Raw genomic sequence first — 21,448 nt, forward strand, 5'->3', positions numbered from 1 at the left:
ATAATCTGGTGTGACAGATTACATCTCAGGCATCTACAAAGTTGGCTGTCCTCCATATTCTCGCCAAGCCATTGTCCTCTAAACATCGTGGTGAGGGTGCCTTCTCATATTTTACCCTGTAGATTGGGGAACAAACCCTGTCAACATATACATATGTGTTCCATTTGTCCACCATCAGCTGCCACTGTTGTCGGTGATGGATGTGTCTGCCCTGGGTGTTGAGCAGCTCATCTGGGTTCCCTGCAAATGTGAGGGTGTATGGTCCACACAGAACTTGACTCTGCACATAAACGTCAGGAAGTTGAATGCCTGACACCAGTCTGATAGCTCTCCTACTCCATATCAAGGGGAAAAGCCTGCTCATTTTCACAGAACAGTGATAGTGTTCTACTTCAACAGCCAGGGAGGGGTCCACTTGTCCCTGCTCTGCCAAAACGCAATTCAGCCACACACACAGGTTATTTACAACTCAACTTGATTGGTCTTTCTGTTTGGATGTAGCCAGGTTCATTTTCCAGCTGTGGGGGTTTGTTCACATTGCAAGCAGGCCTGTTTGCAATGAGAACAAACGGGAAGTGCCAGCAAGGTCACAGTCTGGGTTCCCTTTGGACACTTCCCTGTTGCCCTGGACGAGCAAGCTCCTGTACGCTTTCCCACCAATCCCACTCCTTCAGAGGATTGCTAAAAATCAGACTGGACCATGCCCGATTCATTCTTATAGCCCCAGCTTGGCCTCCGCAGCACTGGCTCTCCACCCTCCTGTCCCTTTCAGTGAAAGCTCTGATATCACTTCCATTGGACCCAGAGCTAGTATCTCAAGATCATGGTCGCCTGCTCCACCCAAACCTGCAGGCACTTCATTTAACAGCCTTGATGGTCCATGGTTAGACTCTAGGGAGGAGTAGTGTTCAAAAGAGGTTCAGGATGTGCTTTTAAATAGTAGGAAACCACCTACTAGATCTAGTTACCTCTCAAAGTGGAACCATTTCTCTGTCTGGTCTTGACAATCTAGAATTTGGCCGAAATCCAGCATATCTTGGTGTAGCTGTACCTAAAACAGCAAGGGTTGACTGTTAGTTCTATCAAAGTCCACCTAGCAGCTCTCTCTCCTTTCCCCTGTCAGGTTGGTGATCACTTTCTTTTTTCTAATAAGATGTCAATAAGATTTTTGAAAGTCCTGGAACAGTTGTATCCTCAGGTACAAGATCCTGTTTCTCCATGGGACTTAAACTTGGTGTTTGTCAAAACTTATGGGACTCCTTTTGAGCCTTAAGACAGTTTACCCACGTCCTCTTGCAAAGTTCGTGTCAAAAGTGGGTTTCTAACTTCCACATCAACCAAATGATTTACTTGCCTTGCCTTTGTTCTCCTTGATGGGGAACAGCTGCATGCTCTGGATGTCAGGAGAGCGTTGGCATTCTATCTCAGCAGGTCCAAGCAGTTCCGTTTGTCTTCCTAGCTGTTTGTGGCGGTCACAGACAGGATGAAAGGCCTCCCACTCTCTTCTCAGTGGATTTTGTCTTGAATAGCCTCCTGTATTTGCTTGTGCTATGACTTGGCTGACATGCTGCCAAATGGAGTGACAGCATATTTGACAAAATTGCAAGCATTCTCTGTGGCCTTCCTGGTGCAAGTTCCAAGGATTTGTAGGGTGGCAACATGGTCTTCATTGCATACGTTTGCATCCCATTATGCCATCAATCAGTATTCTGCCATATTTGGACGAGTTGTCCTCCAGTTCTTGTTCAGATAGACTCTAATCTGCCCTCCTGATTTCATGAGTTGTGAGCCATCAAGAGTAGAATGTACATAGTTTTTTCTTTTAGTGATTGACCGTCACCTGTTCCGTAACTGTTGTTCTTTGAGATGTTCTACATGTCAGTTCCACAACCCGCCCTCCCATCCCTCTGCATCTGAGTTTTCCAGCAAGAAGGAACTGAGGGGGTTTGTGGCCTGTTCCGTGGTTTATACCTTCGTGCAATGATGCATGGCAACAGAGGGCACTCATGCCTCCTTGATGGGTATTGTTGAGGGGAAAAATTTCTGACAACTGTGCATGGGACACACACACACCAAGAGTGGAGTGGAAATGTGCAACGCATCTCGAAGAACAGCAGTTACGGAACAGGTTAGTACAGTTTTCTGGTGTGATAGCATGTACCATCCTTGTCCTTAAGCATCCAATTCTTAGAAAGAAATGTGCCCTTCAAACACTAGCAGCTGGGACACAACGCCAAGTCTGGTAGCAGTGACCACGTTAAGGTATTGTGCAGCTGGGGCCATGTTAGACTTGACTTGATTTATTTGACCTGTTCAGTAGATAGGATTATAATTGTCCTCCCCTGAGCGCTCACATCTGCAGAGCTGCAGACACAGGCTGATATGATATGCCATAGAAATGATCTGGGTTGTGTCTATGTGGGAAAGCACCAAACTGAAGCCTTGGTTCAAGTGCTGTCTTGGGACAGACTCTAGGTTATCCTGAGAATGGAATTCAGGGAAGTTGGTAAAGGGAGGGGTCTCCTGTTTTCATAAGGAGGTCTCTGAGTCACCTTCAGATGCCCCGGCTGGCTGGTGTATCTTGCTGGAGTTTCTCGATTATGGTCAACATTTCTTGCACTTCCTAAATTCTGTCCCAATTTAATAACACATTTTTCTGAAAGACCCTCTCTAAAGTCCGTCCATCGCCTTGGATCAGAGTTCAGGATCAGATAGCTATTACAGAATAGTACATTGAAATGTTCCAGAGCTACATAACATTTGAGGGATTGACGTTTTGAGAGCTCTTCTTTTCTTATCCAAGAGCTCTTCCATTTCCACTCAAGAGCAAAACCTTTCATGCAAGCGACTTTTTGCTCCAGGCATTTTCCACCTTTTATTGTAGCTCTGATTTCTACAGCAGACGCTACCTGGCTTCAGTTTCTGGCTCTTTCTTCTCCCGAAGCTAGAAGGGAACTGGATGGAGTGTGGGATGCAGACAAATGTGATACACTGTTGAGAATTTAAACTGCTCTTATTTTATTACTCATTTAGGTTTCCTGGGATGGGTGGGAAAGTGTGCAAAGTCTTAGCAATGCAGTAGTTATCTTTCCAGGTACACAGGAGAGAAATTACCATGCAGCTTCTATATTTAAATACTCTTCCACGTTGAATTCCCAAAACCAGGTTCTGTATTGCTGATATCTGGTTTGTCTTAATCCACCTCAGTGCAAGGGGCTGGACTGGATGACCTGTTGTGTAGGACCAGAAGAGACCTGTTGTTTTATATTAGCATCCTTAGCTGGCCTTGTTGTACTTAGGTGGGGGGGGGGAGATAATGTTATGTACTGGGTAGGGATTTTCAGAAGCACCTAAATGGCGTAGGGGTACAAGTCCTGACTTTCAATGAGATTTGTGCTCCTAAATTACTTGGGCACTTCTGAAAAATCCCATTCACTATGTGGTTCTTTACACATGGATTGTAAAAGTGTAGCACAAATGAGGTCCATGTGTTTGGACATGTACTAGTGAATCATGTCTTTATTATTGCCCAGTGGTATCTCTGATGGGAGAAGTTAACACTAGCTTAACTTGAGCAAACTTATTTTGTTCAGTTATTGTAACGTGGCCATCTGAGATTCACATTGGAAATCATGCATGGAAGCTGTGCCCCATGACTGTATCCTGGGCTGTTCGTATGAGGCTTGGGGCACTTAGGTCACCTAAAATAGTCCATAGGGGTACAGAACCAGTAGAAGCCACTTCAGGTCAAAGGAGCCTCTTCGTATAGGAGGCTAGATATTCAACATTAGAGGCGTGTGTGGAGGCACATTAAGCTGGATCCAGCACACAGTACTGACTGCTCAGATAAACCTCCAGACCCAGTCTTCCAAGGCCAAGTGCATGCACTGTGCCCCTTCACTGACAAGTGCCAGATGAAAGATTCTAGATGGCTGGAGCCAAACTCCCAGGAGCTGATGGGGAGCTAAAGCCCTCCCTTATCTTTTGGCTAGAGTTTAGCAAGACAAGTGCATGTGACCTGCTTGTCAATTGCATTTTGCTCTTTACAATGTCAAAATGACTTTAAAACACTGAGCGTTGCCACCTGAAGAAGAGCTCTGTGTAGCTCAAGAGCTTATCCCTTCCACCAGCAGAAGTCGGTCCAATAAAAGATATCACATCACCTACCTTGTCTCTCTAGAACAGGGGTCGGCAACCTTTCAGAAGTGGTGTGCCGAGCCTTCATTTATTCACTCTAATTTAAGGTTTCGTATGCCAGTCATACATGTTAACGTTTTTAGAAGGTCTCTTTCTATAAGTCTATAAATATATAACTAAACTATTGTTTGTAAAGTAACTAAGGTTATTAAAATGTTTAAGAAACTTCATTTAAAATTAAATTAAAATGCAGAGCCCCCCGGACCGATGGCCAGGGCCCGGGCAGTGTGAGTGCCACTGAAAATCAGCTTGCGTGCTGCCTTCGGCACGCATGCCATAGGTTGACTGCCCCTGCTCTAGAACACTGAATGTACTCCTGTGACCTAGCTGCTGCCAGTCAAGGTGACAGGTCAGCCATTCTAAAAGTAAATGGTTCCAACAACCACCTTGCCAGCCCAATGGGAGTAGCTGTTTGGCTGGCAGTGGGCTATTGCTGGTAAGTCCTTGTGCCTGGAATGCTCATAACTGTGGGGGCCACAGCTGCATGTGTGGACCTTGTTACAGTCTAAATCCAGCCCTGCAGACTCCCACCGATCCATGGCTGTTAGGAGGGACTGCTCCCACTCTGTAGAGCCTTGAGTTTTCTGAAGCCCAGCATTGTAGAGAGGAAGGAACCTATTAAGACCACCCAACCCAGGTTCTGCTGACTGTTCTGAAAAGGGTGAATGAGAATGAGGAAAGATCTAGGAGCAGTGTTCCCTCTAATTTTTTACATCCATGTGCGCAATGAATTTTGTTATGTGTAACAATATAGAGATGATGTGTCGTGGGAGTGGGACCAAGGGGTTTGGAGTGTGGGAGGGGGCTTGAGGGTGGGGCTGAGGGTTGTGGTGCCGAGGGGTGAGGGCTGTGGCTAGGGGTGAAAGCTCTGGGGTGGGGCTGGGAATGAGGGTTTGGGGTGCAGGGTGCCCTGGGGCTGCAGTGAGGAAAAAGGACATTCACCCAGCCCTCTCTCGCCGCAGCAGCTCTGGGCCGGGGGAGGGGCTCCTCTGGCCAGGCGAGGGGCACCTCTCCCCACCTGTCTGCATGGTCCTTGGGAGCCTGCTGCGCGGTTGTGCAGCTTACGGGGAACTTAGTCTAGGAACTTTGTTCAGAGGCACTGATGGCTGGTGCAGAGGCTTGTCTGCACTCTCTACCCTGTCCCAGTAAGAGCGCTGCTGCTCTGTGTAATGCTGTTCTTCCTTCCTTTGATAGGTTCCCTCTTACTTGAAAGCTTGAAGGATCATATATCGACAACTGCCCAAGACCACTGTAAAGCCATCTACTTGCACGTCCTCACCACCAACAACACGGCAATTAACTTCTATGAAAATAGAGACTTTAGACAGCACCACTACCTGCCCTATTATTATTCTATCAGAGGGGTCCTCAAAGACGGCTTCACCTACGTTCTATACATCAATGGTGGACATCCTCCTTGGACAATCTTATATCCTTTACCCTGGACTTGATTAGCTGCAGAGTGAGATATCCCAAATACCATGTGTCTGGTTAAAACAACCCCTGCAAAGCAAGTCTGTTTGCAATTGACTGATCCCAGTTTAAGGATCTGGATTCCTTGCTTTCCAGAGGAGATTTGGATTTGTCTCGGACATGTTCGTGCCTGACTTCCTCAAGGGTGCTATTGGATCCGTTCAGTAGAACAGTACATGTCTCTTGTGAGGTTAGGGGTGTATATCTTTTCTACGTTGGGTGACTGATGGTAATGCAACTGTTTAGCTAGGACTAGGTGTGGTGTGGATGGACACTGTGCAAAACTCCCTCAGCACAGCTCTGCTGACTGCACCTGAGGCAAGACCTGCAGCTCCTCCCCTGCTATTCCAGTCCTGGGCTCCCCACATGGCTCTGTTAGTGTATCTAAGGGCTCCTATATACTACATATGCTTTGCTGGCATAGCTGTGCCAGCAGAGCCCCCTAGTGGAGATGGAGCACAAACCAACAGTTGGTCTGTCAGCATAGCTAATGTTGTTCGGGGTCAGCATAGTGATGTCTACACTGGGGGGTTTGCCAGCATTGCTGTGCTGGCTAGAGGGTGTGATTTCCCACCCCCTACGCTCCTAGCTGACATAGCTCTGCTAGCAACACTTAGTATCCAAAGCCTTAATCCCAACCTACAGCATCATCATCTGATCCGGTCTTGGCTTCCGCTTGAGCAGAGACTGCTCCATTGTGTGGTGGCTTCCACCAGATGCCTTCCAAATGGTTTCACTACTGATGTGATTGGGGACTTGAAGTCAGGTCTCAGATATGAAGGGCTAGTGAGCTCTTCTCCTCCTGTCCAGAGAAGACAGGCAGTGTCTGCCCTTTGTTGGGTATATCAGAAACTTGCTAACTATTGTAGGTCATGCAGGTGGAACCTTCCCAACGCTAATGGTGTGGTGGGCTCCAAATGCAGCTGGAAGCATGCTATTCAGTAAGGTATCTTACTCCACTCTTCTGAACGGCTCTAGGGATTCACACTCTCCTCAGGGAGGCAGGGTGGGTACAGAACAGAGATGACAAACTAAACTATAGGATATGCTTCAGGTCAGTCAGTCTGGGGGGGAGCGTAAAGCAGTCCCTTCTCCCTAACTCCTTAATGGTAACCAGGGCTTTGGAGCTGTGCTCTGGCTCCACTCCAGCTCCAGGCAAAAACCTGCAGCTCCACTGCTCCAGAGCTGCTCCACGTTCCTGCTCTGGGCTCTGCTCCAAAGCCCTGATAGTAACATGTAGTTGTAGCTGAGCAATCAAAATGTCTGTGCTGCCAGACGGGCCATGGCTCCAGCAGCTGAAGTGCTGTGGATTGAAAGTGATTATTCAGCTAAAGCATTTCCTGGGCATATTGTAAGGAATGTTCCCAAAGTGTCTTACTCTTACTGTGCAGTACAGACCTGCTTATTTGTGCCTGAGCAGTTAGCTATGAAGGGCAGGTAGCTGGCCAGTGCTGCTTTGCCTGGCCTAGCTCTCATTGCCTACTACTGTCCTACAAGCTGCTGTCAATAGTGTTTTTTAGGTTGTTTCTTACATTTCACTGTAAATGTCCCTGTTGTCCTTAACTGAGGCTCACTGACTACCTACAGCATATTGGTTCAACGCTCGCCAGCCTGAGCCCATGTTCGATTCCTCACCGGATATACCGCCAAGCCCAGAGTCTCCTCCGCAGCCTGCTGCCATGGTCTGGCATTTCCGCAAAGAGTGGCATTGAATACAGCCGGGCAACGTGACCCAGTCAGAGGGTGTCAGCAAAGCGAGAGGTAGGCAGCTGTGAGAATGGGGTTTATCTTCTCTCTGGAGCCCTGCACTGCAACAAGCCAGTGGCATAACAGACCCACCGTAGCGCCTGGAGCACGTGAGGCAAGATGCCTCAAGCAAGGGTCACTGCAACATAGACTGTGTGCCTCAACGTACAATTCAACCTCTTGGAAATGGCTAGAGCCCAGCTTCTGAGAGCGCTGCACCCCGGGATCCCTCGGTGCAGGGCTGTACACTGGCAACTATTTAATAATCTTGCCTCTTTTGTTATTGACTTCGCTCCTGCTACAGTTGATGGCAAATGCCCATTGACTTAAGGCCCTGATTTCCCCCCTCCCCCGAGAATTAACTTGATGTAATTTATTTGAGCCCAGTGAATGTTGTTAAATGCAATCTCCCGCTGCTGCAGGTGACCCCTTTCCTTGAGCGTTTAGAGCAGCTCAGCTGGGCCCTGAGCATTTGAGACTGTGTGCGCCCCCCCCCCCCCCCCCCCCCCGGTTCCGCAGGGTCTGGAAATCAGCATAGTAAACTCCCCATTCTCCTCCCACTGGCTCAAATGCGCAAAGCCCCAGTGTCTGACTGTAAGCTCTTCAGCGCAGGAGCTCCCACTTTGTTCTGTAAAGCACAATGTCTGTCCTGTCCTTTCCATGCTTTTCAGACAGCTGTTCTCTTGTCTTTAATAGGATAATTCTTCCCTTTATCTCCTGAATCATCTGGCTCTGTACTGATTCCAGTGATGCGGGCTTCCTATCAACAACCCAGCCTCTTAAAATTGACCACTCAGCTGTGGATTGACTGAGATTTGGCAGACCATATGCTTGACTTGCTGCAGCCCTGACTTGCCATCTTCTTGGCCCAGAGTCCCAAGGAATCCTGTGTGGATTGACAGTCATTGCTGTCTTATAAGAAGTGTCACTGTGCTGTAGGCAAGTGGCCCTTCCCATTACAGCTCTGTGTTTTACACCTCCCCTCCCCTCCCACTCTCCTTGCTTTTGGCCAGTACTCGCATAGATGCACATAGTTGTACATGAGATGGACAAGGATGCAGTCATCTGCTTTGCCATAGCATAGCTAATGACAGGAATGCACAATAAGGCAATCAACATGCACTGACCATGTTAGAGCCCACAATACATCAGAGGGCCAGGGCTGGAGTGGGCCCGCCATGTCCTCTCAGTCCAAGGGCAGATGGAAATGGGGCACATTTTCTCTTGGGCTCCCATGCTCCTGCTGATGCGTCTGTGTTGCTGCTGGTAACACTCCTGCCCACTCACAGGAAGGAAACTGCTGCTGAGATGCCCAGAGAGAGTCATCACCCCATGACTTAAAAAGAAGCATCTGATTCATGATGCTCTAAAGTAGAAGACAGGGATTGAAATTGCTGTTTCATAGTGAAATATATATACTGTATAGATCCTTCTGCCTTGAGTCTGAGCTAGAGCTCACCAGGATAGGAGTGGGGGAGATGTATAGAGTTATTCCTGTAGTTGGAGCCCCAGAGGGAAGAGTGAGCCACCTCCATTCCCTTAAACTGTCGCCGTTGGAACTGGAGTTAACCTCCCGCAGGCTGTTTAGGAATGAGATTTGTTCACAGATCGCTGCTTTTGAAGAAAATTAGCTGCTGCCCCACTTGTGTTTATAGAGACTGCAGGCCATGAGAGGTGTGGAGGGGGTGCGCTGATGGGCAGCCTTGCTGGGTCTGTGCCAGGAGTCTGGTATTGAAGTCCCTGTGGAGGCTGCAACGTGACTGTCAGCAGTGAAATGCTTGCTTTGTTTGCACAAGACTTGTGCAGGACACTTGTCTCCCCATGTGGAGCTTGCCAGACATTGATCTCCTCAATAGGCAGAAGGCCCCAGACCTCCCCACGTATTGAATTAGTGTGCAAAAAGACCCCATAGCCACAGGAGGGGCACCTGAGTGCTAGCAGGACATTGGAATAGTGCTGTCCCATCGGCTCTGCTAGTGGGATCAGCTAGGATTGAGCAAATAGGAGCAAAGCATACACTGTGAGTAAATGCCTGGCCTCCTTCCAGCAATTGTCAACAAGCCCCTTCTTCCCCTGGCAGAGGCTGTGCCCCCTTGGCTCTGCACCCCCTCCCCACTGTTCATGTGCCCACTTTGAAACTGAGTTGGCAGAGGAAGTCTTGAACTAAAGCTGGTGCGTTGTCTCCTGCTGCTGGCAGTGCGGGTGGCAGGTAACTAGGAGGTTACTACGGAGACAGGGACTGATGGGGTCTTACAGCACAAAGTTGGCCTCCGAAAGTAACTTAAATCTGCTGGAAGAATTAGCTCTCCAGATATCACTTAAAGACAGGTCAATGTCTAACTGTAGAGGATAACTATCCCCTTGCTATTACCATGCCAGCTGCTATCTAAGTGGTGTGGGAATAGCGTCCTATCTTGTCAGGGGCCTCTGCCTGGCACTGCCAGCATCCTAGATAAAGGACAGTCTTGGCAGCCCCCGCCCCTTCAGGAGGCTCTGAGAAGCCCGTTTTTAATACAGAATGTGTGCTGCAAATACAGCTTGCACTCTGTAACCCTGTCCCATGTGGGGTGGAGCCAAGCCCAGGAAGCTTTTTCAATCAGGCCCTGGGATGCTGCTGTGTGTCTTGCCTTGAGGCAGCAGTGGGGATCATTGTTGAAGGTGCTGTTCATTTCCCAGCTCAGCAGGACACACTCAGCTTCATTTGTTATATTGCTGGAATAGATTGTTTTATCACAAAGGAGACTGTTTCTCGGTTAGAGCGATAGTGTGTTAGAATTGCTGGGATTTCCCCGTGTGGAGCAGGAATGTGCCTGTTGTGGAGCTGGTACAGATGTACAAACTTCTGCTGTGCAGTGGGGAAATGGCTGAGCTTCAAAATGGAGGCTTCACTTTGTGTAGATCACGTGGACTGAAGTAGGCTAATGACTCGAAGGGCGAGAGCCTTGGGGGAAAACTGGAGGATGGGTTGGTGTTGGGGCTGTGCAGCCATTGCTTTGTGTCTAATTCAGTGCAGTAAGGCAGGTAGAGCCCCTGCCTGAGAAAGAGGGCAGTGACCAACCAGCATGGGCTGGGGCCAGAGTTTTGTGGGGAAACTTCCCCCATTCTCAGCGAGGAGGGGAGATCTAGCCAGTGCCATGCAGTGATCTCACCAGGTCCTGCAATGGGATGATCTTCACCCATTCAGACTGAGAATCAGCCCTCCTCCCCCACCAGCTGTGCTTCATTTTTGTGCATGTACCTTACGTCTAGCTAGTCTTTTGGCTGGGGGGCCCTTCTCTTGCAAAGAAGTTGCCTTCCAGGGAGGAATGGAATCTCTGCAAATGTATGTGCACTCCCTGCTCTGCAGCCAGAGCCACCCCACCCAGCAGGCTGGGCAAGATGACAGTCCTCTCCTCCTGACACTGAAATGTCTTAGATCCAGCTGGTAGCTGGTCAGGAGGTGACCGTTAAGCTGCTTAGAAGTGGGTTTTTAAAAAGGCTACTCTGAGCCAAGCCTGTTTCCTTGGGATGGGCTGATACCTCCCCAGAGCAGAACTTCTCAGCCTTGTTCTCCCGTCACCTTGTTTTTTCTCTTGTTTCCCTGGCCCACCTGCCTGGTATGGATACCAGTGTGCTCTGTATTTGGGGCGGAGGAGGAAGATCTGTTTCCTAATCATCCAACAAAAACTTTTAGCAAATTTTATCAGTGTAAAGAAGTTCTAACCCAGTATTCATTATACATTCAGGTGCTGGGCCACATGGGATGTTAAGGGGTGCAGCCCTTGTGGGGTACATCCCTATGCTAATGGGAAGGGCAGCCTCCCTCTGATCTGCCCAGCCCTCCAGACTCTGGCTGATTTACAGCAGCCTGAGGTTTCCTCTCCCTTCAGTGCCCATCTGCATTCTAGCCAGGAACCACCATCCTGCTTCCCCTGTTGGACCTGTGCTGTTGGTGGTTTGGGAGCTAAGAGGGTGAGGAGACTGGAGACCTCTGTAATAGACTGGATCTGCCCCTCACTGGCAACCTGCTGTCTGGGTAGTTAGGAGTGGGTGCCATGCAGCTTTCTCCTGATTGCCATGAGACTTGTACTGCTTCTGGCTGGGCCTGAGTGGAATCTCTCTAGCTTCTGTGGGCAGGATGTGGAGGAAATGTGGACAACCTAGGACTGGTGGGCTTTTCCTGGGGAGGGGAAGTTACCCTGTGGAACCTCCTTGTTCACTCCCTTGCCCTATCCCCATGCACATGTCCTAGTACTAATGAAGTGCAGGGCCACATGGCTGAGTTAGCCTGCTCTTATACACACAGGAACCACAAGGGGGAGTGATCAGTCTGTTAGGGATGCAGCCACTGTATTAGCATGTACTACAGAGGAACAGGTTCTCTAGCTGCCAGTAAGATCACCAACAATCCTTCAGTTGTGGGGCTGCCACAGAGGCACTCAGAGAGATGGGGGTCTGATTGGCTTGAACTCCTATTATAGAGCCTTCGTGGAGAGGCCTCGCCATTCACAGTTGTGTGACAGATGGCTTTATTCTCAACATGCTTTTAGATGGGGCCTGTGGGTTCTTCCCACTGTACATGAGTTGGGTCCCCAGTGGAGAAACCCCTGAGCTCTCCCTTCTGTGCCAGTGATCTTCCCAGGCAGAGTAGCCATTGACAATCTGCTTTGGCCCAGGCCTCTGGCAAAAAGGAGTTGCCAATTGAAACTGTTCCTGGTAATTCTGTATAGAGGCTCCCAGCTGTGAAATTATAGGGGTACCTACTCAAGCAGACTTAGCCAGATGCTCTGTTTGAGCTCTCAATCATGTATTCTACACTGTAGTATTTAGGACAGTGACTATACCAATGTAAATGACCCTTGATCTAGTGGCTGCTGGCAGATTCCATTTTCTCACCTCCAGAGGGAGAGGCTGTGGTTTCTCTCAAAGCATCTTAACCTAATTTGCAGTAACTGGTTTTGTATTTTTTCCCCCTTACATAGCTCATTTTTTAAAAAGTGCTTGAGGAGTTAGTCGCTAAACATGCTTCAGTGTACATTGGGTTTGTTTTCCTTGCACTTTACTATTGCTCTGAAATGGCTGTACAATACAGAATCGTTTTTCCTGTGGGCCTAGGTTTGAACTCTTCCAACTGTTTTTGGACCTGTGGCTGTTGTCCATTCTAACGCCCAATGCCCCAGCAATGGAGCACGTCCAGAGGAGCCAAGCTGCTTGTCCTACCTGCAATGCCTTTATGAACTCTGGCCTCATTGCAAAGGTGTCAGCCACACATCACCCTGTCACAACCCTCCTGTCCCCTATATTTATTGAAGAGCATATTGCTGTCACAGTCAGCCTGTCTCTCTAAATGTCAATTAAAATGATTTTTTCTTTTGTGATTCTCCTGCTTTGCTTTCAACTACAAGTCTGGATTTAAACTGCTGCTCTTGCCAACGGCAAGTACCCTACAGTGTGCTCCATAAACACAGGTGACAAAGGCAAAAAGCAGCTGTTCTCCTTGGAGCACTGGGTAAGACAGCTGGGCCATCCTCCCAGACAAGGTTTGCCCCAGTCAACCCTAGCAGGGAGCATTGCTGAGAGGCTTCAGTGACCCTATTGCTGGAACAGTCATTTCCCTTCAGAAAGTGGCTGGGGAGAGCCCTGCCCAGGGTCAGCACAATCCTGCACACCTATGAATTTTGGTTGAAGTGACATATGGTAGTGTTCTTGGCACTGTCAGGGCTCTCTGCAGAACAGCTCTTCTGTCTTATCATCAGGCCCATTTGCACCATTTTATCAGCAGGTTTTTCTCTGGGGGGGTAGTTAGATTCATAGTTCACCCTCTCCTCCCCACCCCAACACTTTCTGGATGCCTGCATTAAGGGGGTTGTACTGCTGCTGATCCAAGCACATCCCTTGGTGCTGCCCTGATTTTTGCCTCTCCCCCTCATGTGGGGGGGGGGGGGGGGGGAGAAGATGGTATCTTATGTGGAAGTCATACTACCCCCTTCCTAGGCAAGCATAACCCCAGCATCTGCTCTCTCCAGCTCCATGGGGGCTGGCTGATGTAATATTTGATGTCACTTTACCTCAAGACCTTCCCATCTTCTCTGGTCCTTCTGACAGAGCACATATAGCCAATAGCCTTGAAGGACCTAGGGGAGCCTCCCTTACTGACAGTACCTAACCAGCACAAGTGTAAGGGGAGGAGGCTTCTGCCTCTATTTCAGCCCCATTGTAGCTGTCACTGACCTCCAGTGAGGCCTCACCAGAGCAATCTGTCTGAACTAACCAGATCCTGAGTGCAGCCCTGCTGACTGCCAGTTATCCTAGCCCCATAGCATTGGCATTATGCAACCATAGCAATGAATCTGGCAGGTTACAAGGACAGACTGATGGGGCAACACCTATCACGGTAGTGCATGGGGATGACACACATGGTGTAGAGAATGTCCAGGATTGTTATTGTAATCAAGGTTAACAGGGACTTCTCTGAAACTACATACAGTTCTGCTGGGCTGTAGTGAGATGATTTTTAAGGCTAACCTGACCTCTTTCCCAATCTCCAGGGCAGTCTAATTAAGGGCCCCTGCCGTGACTTCAGGGGAGCTAGACTTAAGCTCCTCTCTTGCTGATAGTAGTGGACCGGCTCTAGCAGAGATGGTTAATATCTCTCTGGGGAAACCATCGACTAATCCACATTTCCATTCTGGTTGTCTGCCACCAGGTGATTTTATTTTTTTAATTCTAGCTGTCTCTAAGAAGCAGGCAAGGGGCAAAACATTGTTTTTCAATGTTAGAAAAGTACCGATTTTTGTGAAAGTTTCAGTCCCCCATCTTTATCTGTGAAAATCCACCCATGTTTGGCCACTTAAGCCTTTGGGAAAAGGAGCTTGCCCATGCTTTGTGAAGACTTAAAGTTTAACTGCAAAAATCTCCAGAGAAGTTGGTCCAATAAAATGTGACTCACCTTGTCTAATATCTGGGACCAACACTGGAGAGAAAAAAATCTCCAAAGACTGTCTTTATAGTGCATGTTCCCTACCCTCCCAGCTCCGAATGTCAACCTGACTGCATGCACCAACCCTACAGCCCCACTGAGCATGCTCAAGCCCAGAGCTATGGGAGCAAAGCCAAACTTTCCTTGTAATGGCTGTTCCTGGCTGCAATGGGGCTAGGTAGCAGAGAGTAGAGAAGCGGTCCTTCCTGTGTGCTAGGTGCCATCCCCTGCCCACTCTCACTGGCAACCAGGCACTGTAAAGTCACTGAAACACCGAAGTGACTAGCAGACCTAGGGTGCTGCAGAGGAGGACTCGGCGGAGTAGATGGAACAAGGAGCCAGGGAGCAGAGACTGGGTTTGGAGGCTGGGTGCCAGGGAGGAGGGGGAGGGAACGGTGATCAGATGAGGAGCCTGGGAACCAGCAGAGTGTGGGGGAGATGGAGCTGACAAAGACCCAGGTGCAGTACTGAGTGGCTGGCACAAGGAGCTGGGGGAAGCATGGAGGACAGATTGAATGAGAAGCTGGGGGAATGGAGAATATGGGGCAGGAGGCAGAGTAGGGAGTTAGAGGGAACTAACATTGACTGGACAAGGAGACTGGGAGTAGGGAGAAGACAGTCTGGACAGGTGGGACTAGCACTTACTGGGCAAGGAGACTGGAGTCAGAAGCCTGAGGAGTAGAAACTGGAACAAGTGGAGGGGCTGGTCAGCTCATCTTGGGGGCCCACCAGGTAACAGCTTGGTGACATTTGGTGTGAGCAGTGGGATGTCCTGGTGGGGCACAAACCAGAAGATGGTCAGGCTCTGGCTCTCAAGCTAGAGGAAACCCATCTTCCACTTCAAGAGGGAGCAGGAGAAAGAGGGAGTGGAGAAGAGGATTAATAGGAAGAAAGTGAGGGCCACTTGGGTTTGAAGCCTGCCTCAAGTATCCTGTTACAGCAATTTGAGCCATCAGGAAAAGAGGGATAGAGACAGGCCCACAGTGGGGAGCGTGTCTCAGTTTAGAGAACTCCCTTGGCTCAGAGTGATTGTTCAGGGACCAAAGCAAAGAGCTTGGTAGGAGTACCTGAAACGTGGATATGGCAGCATCAGGCTGCACCCTATGACCCTTGGTAGGGCAAGGTTGGGCTACAAGGCTGGGAGAATCTGCTGGAGGATGGTGCATAGAGAGCTGAAATTATCCCATCTGTTGAGAGGGAGACGACACAGCCAGGTGTGAATGAATGGAAATAACATGCCTGGCCACAGGAGGAGGAGGGGACCATCTGGTTGATTCTCCTGTTGACAGGGAAAGCTCTGGATGCAACTCGTGCCGTCAGCAAGGATGTGGTAAATGGTTATGCAGAAGTGAAGGCGGCAATTCTTTGAAAATACCAAATTACGAGACATTGACAGTGGTTCATGGCCACTGAGATAGCTCCAGACAACCCCCAGAAATGGAGACATAGGCACTGGCTGCAGCCAAAGCAGAGACCTGGGAACAGTTCCTAACCGTATTGGGGAAGGAATTCAGTATGTGGGTCCAAGCGTGGCAACCACAATCCAGCACAGACATGGTGATGTTGGCAGACCTATAGTGGTGATGCCTTGTGGATTTCCAAACAAGGACTGCTCCAGTTCCACCTAAGAGTTTGGAAGTGAGTAAGGGAACTACAGTTGTGGCCCAGGGTGTACTAAAGGAAAAGGGGGTGAGAAATTTAAGGGTAAACTGAAAATGGCAAATCCAGTGGAAAAAGGAAAGGTGCCCGTTAAGCGCTATTACTGTAGTCAGAGGGGGCACAAAGCCCAGGATCACCTTACAATGAAATCAAAAGTTACTAACCTTATGAACCTGGCAACTCAGCAAAGGGAAGCTCCCAGCAGTCAAATGCTGGCTGCTCCACTCCATGTAGATGCAGACACCAAGGTGTACAGCCACTCAAAGCGTGCTAGCGGGAATCGCTTTGCTCTCCAGTTTTCATTATAAGAAAGAAAAGATCTCAACAGCGAACAACTACAGCAAAGCCATTTATTTCATTTTCCTGCTCCCCCAACTCTCCATATGCAAAGCCACACACCACCTTTCTGCACCCCACAGGGGCACCAACAACTAAGCCACCTGGGAACTGCCACTAGCCAGGTAAGCTGCCACCTTAAACTCTTCCATGTGATACCAAAGTCATGAAACCTGGGAACACTAGGAGCACCCCTGGACTGTTCCTACAGGAGCCAGTTTCATTTGTGCACCTGGCATGGAGCTAGAGCTGGCAGACATGCCTCTTTTCAATTGGGTTCACTTACTCCCCTGTCCCTTCCCCAACACAGCTGTGATTGGGTTCACAATACTGCAGCAGGGGTCTAAAAACCCTCCTTGGAACAATTTAAAAAGTAACATTTCTGTTCATTAAAACAATACCTAAGCTGGGACCTGAATGGAGCAGAGCATCCCTGTAAATTAAAGCATTCTAAGAGAGTCCTCGGGTAAGCACACGGACACCGGAGGGGGGCAGTTAAGAGATATCTGGAAAGCTTGGTACTGTTTATGGGCCTTACAAAATATAGCTTTTCATTGCTTCAGGCAAGTCTAATCCCATCCCACCTGAGGAGCACTGAGGTGGAGTCACCTGGGCAGCATTTGCAGCCAGTGACTGTCTGGAAAGTTAGAAGAAAGTCTCTAGTCTCTTTACCCATTTTTAACCAAGTTGAAAAAGAAAAATTCATCACTCAGCCATAGCCTCAGCCGCTGGCTCAGTCATGGGCTCAGGTGCTGGCTCAGCCGCTGGCTTTGCTGTTGGCTCAGCCGCTGGCTCTGCTGCTGGCTCAGCCTTTGACACAGCTAAAGGCTGATTTGCCAACTCATTTGCTGGCTTAGCCACCATCTGATTGGCCGTCACAGCTGCCGTCACATTGGTCACATTGGCCGTCACAGCTGCCGTCGTCACATTGGCCGTCACAGCTGCCGTCGTCACATTGGCCGTCACAGCTGCCGTATCAGCTGCCGGCTTTTTTTGCTTCTGGGTGGCAGCCACTGCCTCTGCCAGCTTCTCCTCAGGCACCATATTCAAGACCTTCAGGGCAAAGAGCAGCTGGAATTTAGCAGTCCCGATGAAGGAGTTCCCCAGGAAGTTCGGCAGCCCGCCCATGCGGTCCTTCTGGGTGTACAAGGGGACACGGACCATTCCCATCACCTGCAACAGCACAAGCAATTCAGTAACAACAAATTGCACCTTCAGCCCACCCTCAGCACAAGCCCCACCAGCCACCCTGATCCATGAAGGTGCCATACCACACCCCAGCACCCAGACCATGCATGCCCTCCCCATACCAGCCCCTCTTACTTCCCCAGGATGAGCACAGGTGCCACATCCAACCCCCCCAACCCCCAGCATGAATACCACACCCCTGCCCATTACTCCATACCAAACCCAGGTGATGCCCCATATACCCTCTGCACAAGCACTCTAGCCCCAGTCTGACCACCCACCCTACCTACCCATCCCACCCCTGACCCAAATGAAGACCACTTCCCTCCAGCATACCACACCTTACCCATTGCTCCATCCCATCCCCTACCATCCCCCAGTAGGAGCACCACAGCTTACCACCCCACCTTTCCCTACCACTCCCCACCACCACCACACCCCCAACACCCCAGGTGTACCACCAACTGCCCCCAGGGATGACCTATGTTCTGGGTCTATGCCTTGCCCTTCATACCACTCTGCAAGAATGCTGTGGCTCCATGTCCCCCTCAACAGGTGCCACAACCCAGGGTCACATTTAGTGCACACGCAGCATCACTCCTGGCAGATCACAGCATCGTACCCAGGCTGTACAAAGGGTCCTCCACCATCTGTGTTCTACATCAGGGGCATTAGATGACCTGGCACAAGCTCACCAACCCTGCCAGAGAATCCTGTAGCACCAGATTCCCCAGAAAGAAACTCATGTCTCTTTCTCTGACTTCTTACCAACTTATGTGCAATCCAAGCTGGGCCTAATACCTTGTTGATTAAAGCAAGGCACTGCCACACAGAAGATCACAGTTCCAGTCAGAGACGACACATCCAGACCTCACGGGATGCTCACCAGAGCTGAGGGTTACTTAAAGTTCACCCAACCCCCATGTCAGAGGCACTATCTTTATGACTGAAAAGCAAACAGGACTCCCCTTCAAAGTGCAGCACAAAGCCCTCCCTATGCTACCACTGTCCTTGCCAACTCCCTAGTGAAGGGCCAGGACTCACAACTAGGGATTGCCATGTGGCAGTGCATAGCACTCGCCAGTCGCCACTGGTAGCTGTTAAATGCGGTGCATTCCCCCGCCCAGCTGCAATAGATAGCAGCCCAGCAGGCCTAGTGAGGGAAGTTTCATTCCCCGATGATGTGAAGTCTCAGAGCTTCCAGACACCCCCTCCGAATACCCCACCTCCAGCCCGTGGTCCCGGGAATGCACCGCGCAGATCTCGATGGTGTGCAGCTCCTCCAGGGTCAGCTGCCTGGCGTAGAAGTGCGCCACCACGCGATGTGGCCCCTCTGTCAGGTGCGAGCACAGATAATCAGCTTCCGTCAGGCGCACACAGCCCAAACCCAAGCCCAGCACCCGATTCAGACCATCCTCCAGGGACCAGTAACGGCGATCCACGAACCCCCCAGGAAAGCCCAGTAGTCCGTCAAATCGCATCTGCATCTGCAATAGAGGCGCATTACGTTAATGGGGCACAGTACATAGCCCCAGGGACCCTGTGGGAGAGGAGAGGGTACCCCCAGCCAAGAGCTGGACACTTACCACCACAGGAAACCTCTCCAAGACAAAGGGGCCAAAGCACGTGAGGCACAAGACAGTCTGTACCCTAATCAGAGAGGTTTGAGGCTTTATTGTACCCCTCTTCCATTGCCCCATTTGCTTCAGCACAATATTAGCTTCTTTTTTCAATTGCCTTTGTGAAGGAAAACCTAGAACTTGACCCGGTGCCGGGCTGTCAGACAGTTTTTGTAGCTGAGTGGCGTGAACTGCCCCGCTCATCTCACTAGGAAATAAGTGCTGAAGGCCAAACAGCTCTTTCACTGTGATCATTTTTAGCAGAAAATCCTGCTACCCTTGGTATTGGAGCAGTTTGATACTGCCAATGTTGCCTACCCCTCCAATTTTTACCTAGTGGTAGCCCCAGAAAGCCCATTCCTACTTCTCTGCAGGATGAAGCTGAGCCTCCAGGGGGTCGCCTTCTTATGAGATTCCCCAGTACTGCTTTGCCATTCTATGGGTATCCTGACACATCAATACTGGACCATATGGAGAGCCTAAAAAGGAAACCCATCAGCCTAGTGCCACTGTTGACCAACCCCAAGTCTTGACAAGTGCACCAGGCACCTCACAGCCAGAGGACCAAGCCTACCAACCAGAGATACACAGAAAAGACACAGCCACTGGTGAGCTCAAGGGGCACGTTCAGTCCCCACCTCCTAGCTACTGTCCAGGAGTGGAGTGCCAGTTTCAGAGCTCCATGTTTTGGATCCGCCTCAGACAGTGGATGGTTGGAAAATCTGAAGCTCCAGCCTCTGTACCTGCAGGAAGGGAGATGGAGCTCTCCTCTGCAGGCTGCTGTGAAGGGGGCATTTCTGCTGCTCTGCTCCTCCCCTACATCTGGGTTTTGATCCTTCTCAGTGATTACCTCCGGGCTCTGGTCAGCCCTTCCCAAGGTGCAGCCGAGTGAAACAGACATGACTCTTGTCAGTTTCAATGTCACTTACAGCACTGTAGAGAGCAACAGCAAAACCCGCCAGTCTTGTTCAGTTTACTTTGTTCTTGCTCAGCAAAACCCTGTGCCACAGCAGAGGCAATGGAACACCCCGTCTGCAAACTCTGGCAGACAGCATTGCAGAGGTTCAAGTCTGCAAAGCCATCCTCGCAGCCATATGGGCCATATAACACTAGGTAAAGACACATGCACACACACACCCTCTCTCTATGGATTAAAGGGCCTATTCTTCAGCAGCTGACAGCATAGAATCCACAGGCCTAGGGCGATTCTGCTAAACACGCTGGGGTGGCTAGTGGTGTGTAGGGGAAGAGGGTTAGCCGCTGTCCTCGGGCCGGCTGCTCACGCCCTGCTGGGGCGAGGCACGGCCAGGCAGGGTAGAACTAGCAGATCTGTGCTTGGGTAGCGACAGGCAGCCCGCAGGGAGTTGGTGCAGTAGCGCGGGGAAGGCCTCAGCCCTAGCCCTGAGCGGGGGTCCCAGCTCTCCGTCCCGCCAAGGGGACTCATGGCATTCCCGCACCCTGAAGGCCGGCTCCCCGCTGCCCACCGCAGGCCCCAATCGCCACCCAACCACGCCCGGCTCCCCACGCCCGACCCCAGCCCTCGCCCAACCGGACCCGCCCCAGGCCCTACCCGAAACCCCAAACCCAGCCCAGGCCCGGCTCCCCCCCTCGCCCAACCGGACCCGACCTAGGCCCCAGCCCCCAAGCCCAGCCCCAGGCCCCGCCCCATGGAACCCGTCCGAGGCCCGCCCCAGGCCCCGCTGACCAGCACGGCGTAGCGCAGCGGGATGCGCCCGAAGAGCATGCCCGGGTTGGGCGCGTACAGCATGGCGTGGCACGAGTGGCTCCAGCCGGGCCCGAGCCGCATGGCCTCGTAGCGGCTCAGCGGCTTCAGCTCGGTCACGCCGGGCACCGAGAGGGAGGGCAACAGCCCCGCCGCGCCCGCGCTCCCCGTCAGAGCCGCCATCACCACACAGAGCCGCGACCAGAGAGAGGCCAACCCTACTGTGTGCGCTGACCTATCACAGCGCTGCGGGGCGGAGCCACACCTGCAACAGCCAATCACCGAGCCCACTGTCCGCATCCAGCCAATCACAACACGGCGTGTGACACCAATGCAACAGCCATCACCCAATCCGGCCAATGCCATTCCCAGGAGGAGGGCACTGTAACGCCATCAATAGCCCTAGTAGCCAATCAGATCAAAGCTGCGGGCCGCGAGGAGCGGCCGCGCGGCATGCTGGGTTCGGGCCAGAGCGAGCAGGGGCTCTTCACTCCCAGGCACAGCTGACCAGGCGGGGGCGGAGCTCCTTAGCTCTGCCCTCCCCGTGAC

The 21,448-nt window shown here is 50.8% G+C and overlaps 2 protein-coding genes across 2 annotated transcripts in view; one reads left to right on the plus strand and one right to left on the minus strand.

Annotated features, from left to right (window-relative positions):
* Window positions 1-12,159, plus strand: part of NAA60 (N(alpha)-acetyltransferase 60, NatF catalytic subunit) — a 48,406-nt gene extending 36,247 nt beyond the window's left edge. The window contains exons 5-7 of the mRNA XM_024197816.3: window positions 5,392-5,626; window positions 7,245-7,431; window positions 8,113-12,159. Coding sequence (XP_024053584.1) covers window positions 5,392-5,626; window positions 7,245-7,401 — 392 coding nt within the window. The 3' untranslated portion in view covers window positions 7,402-7,431; window positions 8,113-12,159. The remainder of the gene's footprint in view (window positions 1-5,391; window positions 5,627-7,244; window positions 7,432-8,112) is intronic.
* Window positions 12,160-16,369: 4,210 nt separating this feature from the next.
* On the minus strand, window positions 16,370-21,104 carry NUDT16L1 (nudix hydrolase 16 like 1). The gene is made up of 3 exons (XM_026650669.2): window positions 20,882-21,104; window positions 18,784-19,044; window positions 16,370-17,542 (listed from the first exon to the last, which is right to left on the minus strand). The coding sequence occupies exons 1-3, from the start codon at window positions 21,080-21,082 to the stop codon at window positions 17,075-17,077; spliced, it is 930 nt and encodes a 309-aa protein (XP_026506454.1). The 5' UTR covers window positions 21,083-21,104; the 3' UTR covers window positions 16,370-17,074.
* Between the last annotated feature and the right edge of the window lie 344 nt (window positions 21,105-21,448).

The sequence above is a fragment of the Terrapene carolina genome, unplaced genomic scaffold, assembly GCF_002925995.2.
Source record: "Terrapene carolina triunguis isolate 2854851 unplaced genomic scaffold, T_m_triunguis-2.0 Scaffold93, whole genome shotgun sequence".
NCBI classification, from domain to species: domain Eukaryota; kingdom Metazoa; phylum Chordata; order Testudines; family Emydidae; genus Terrapene; species Terrapene triunguis.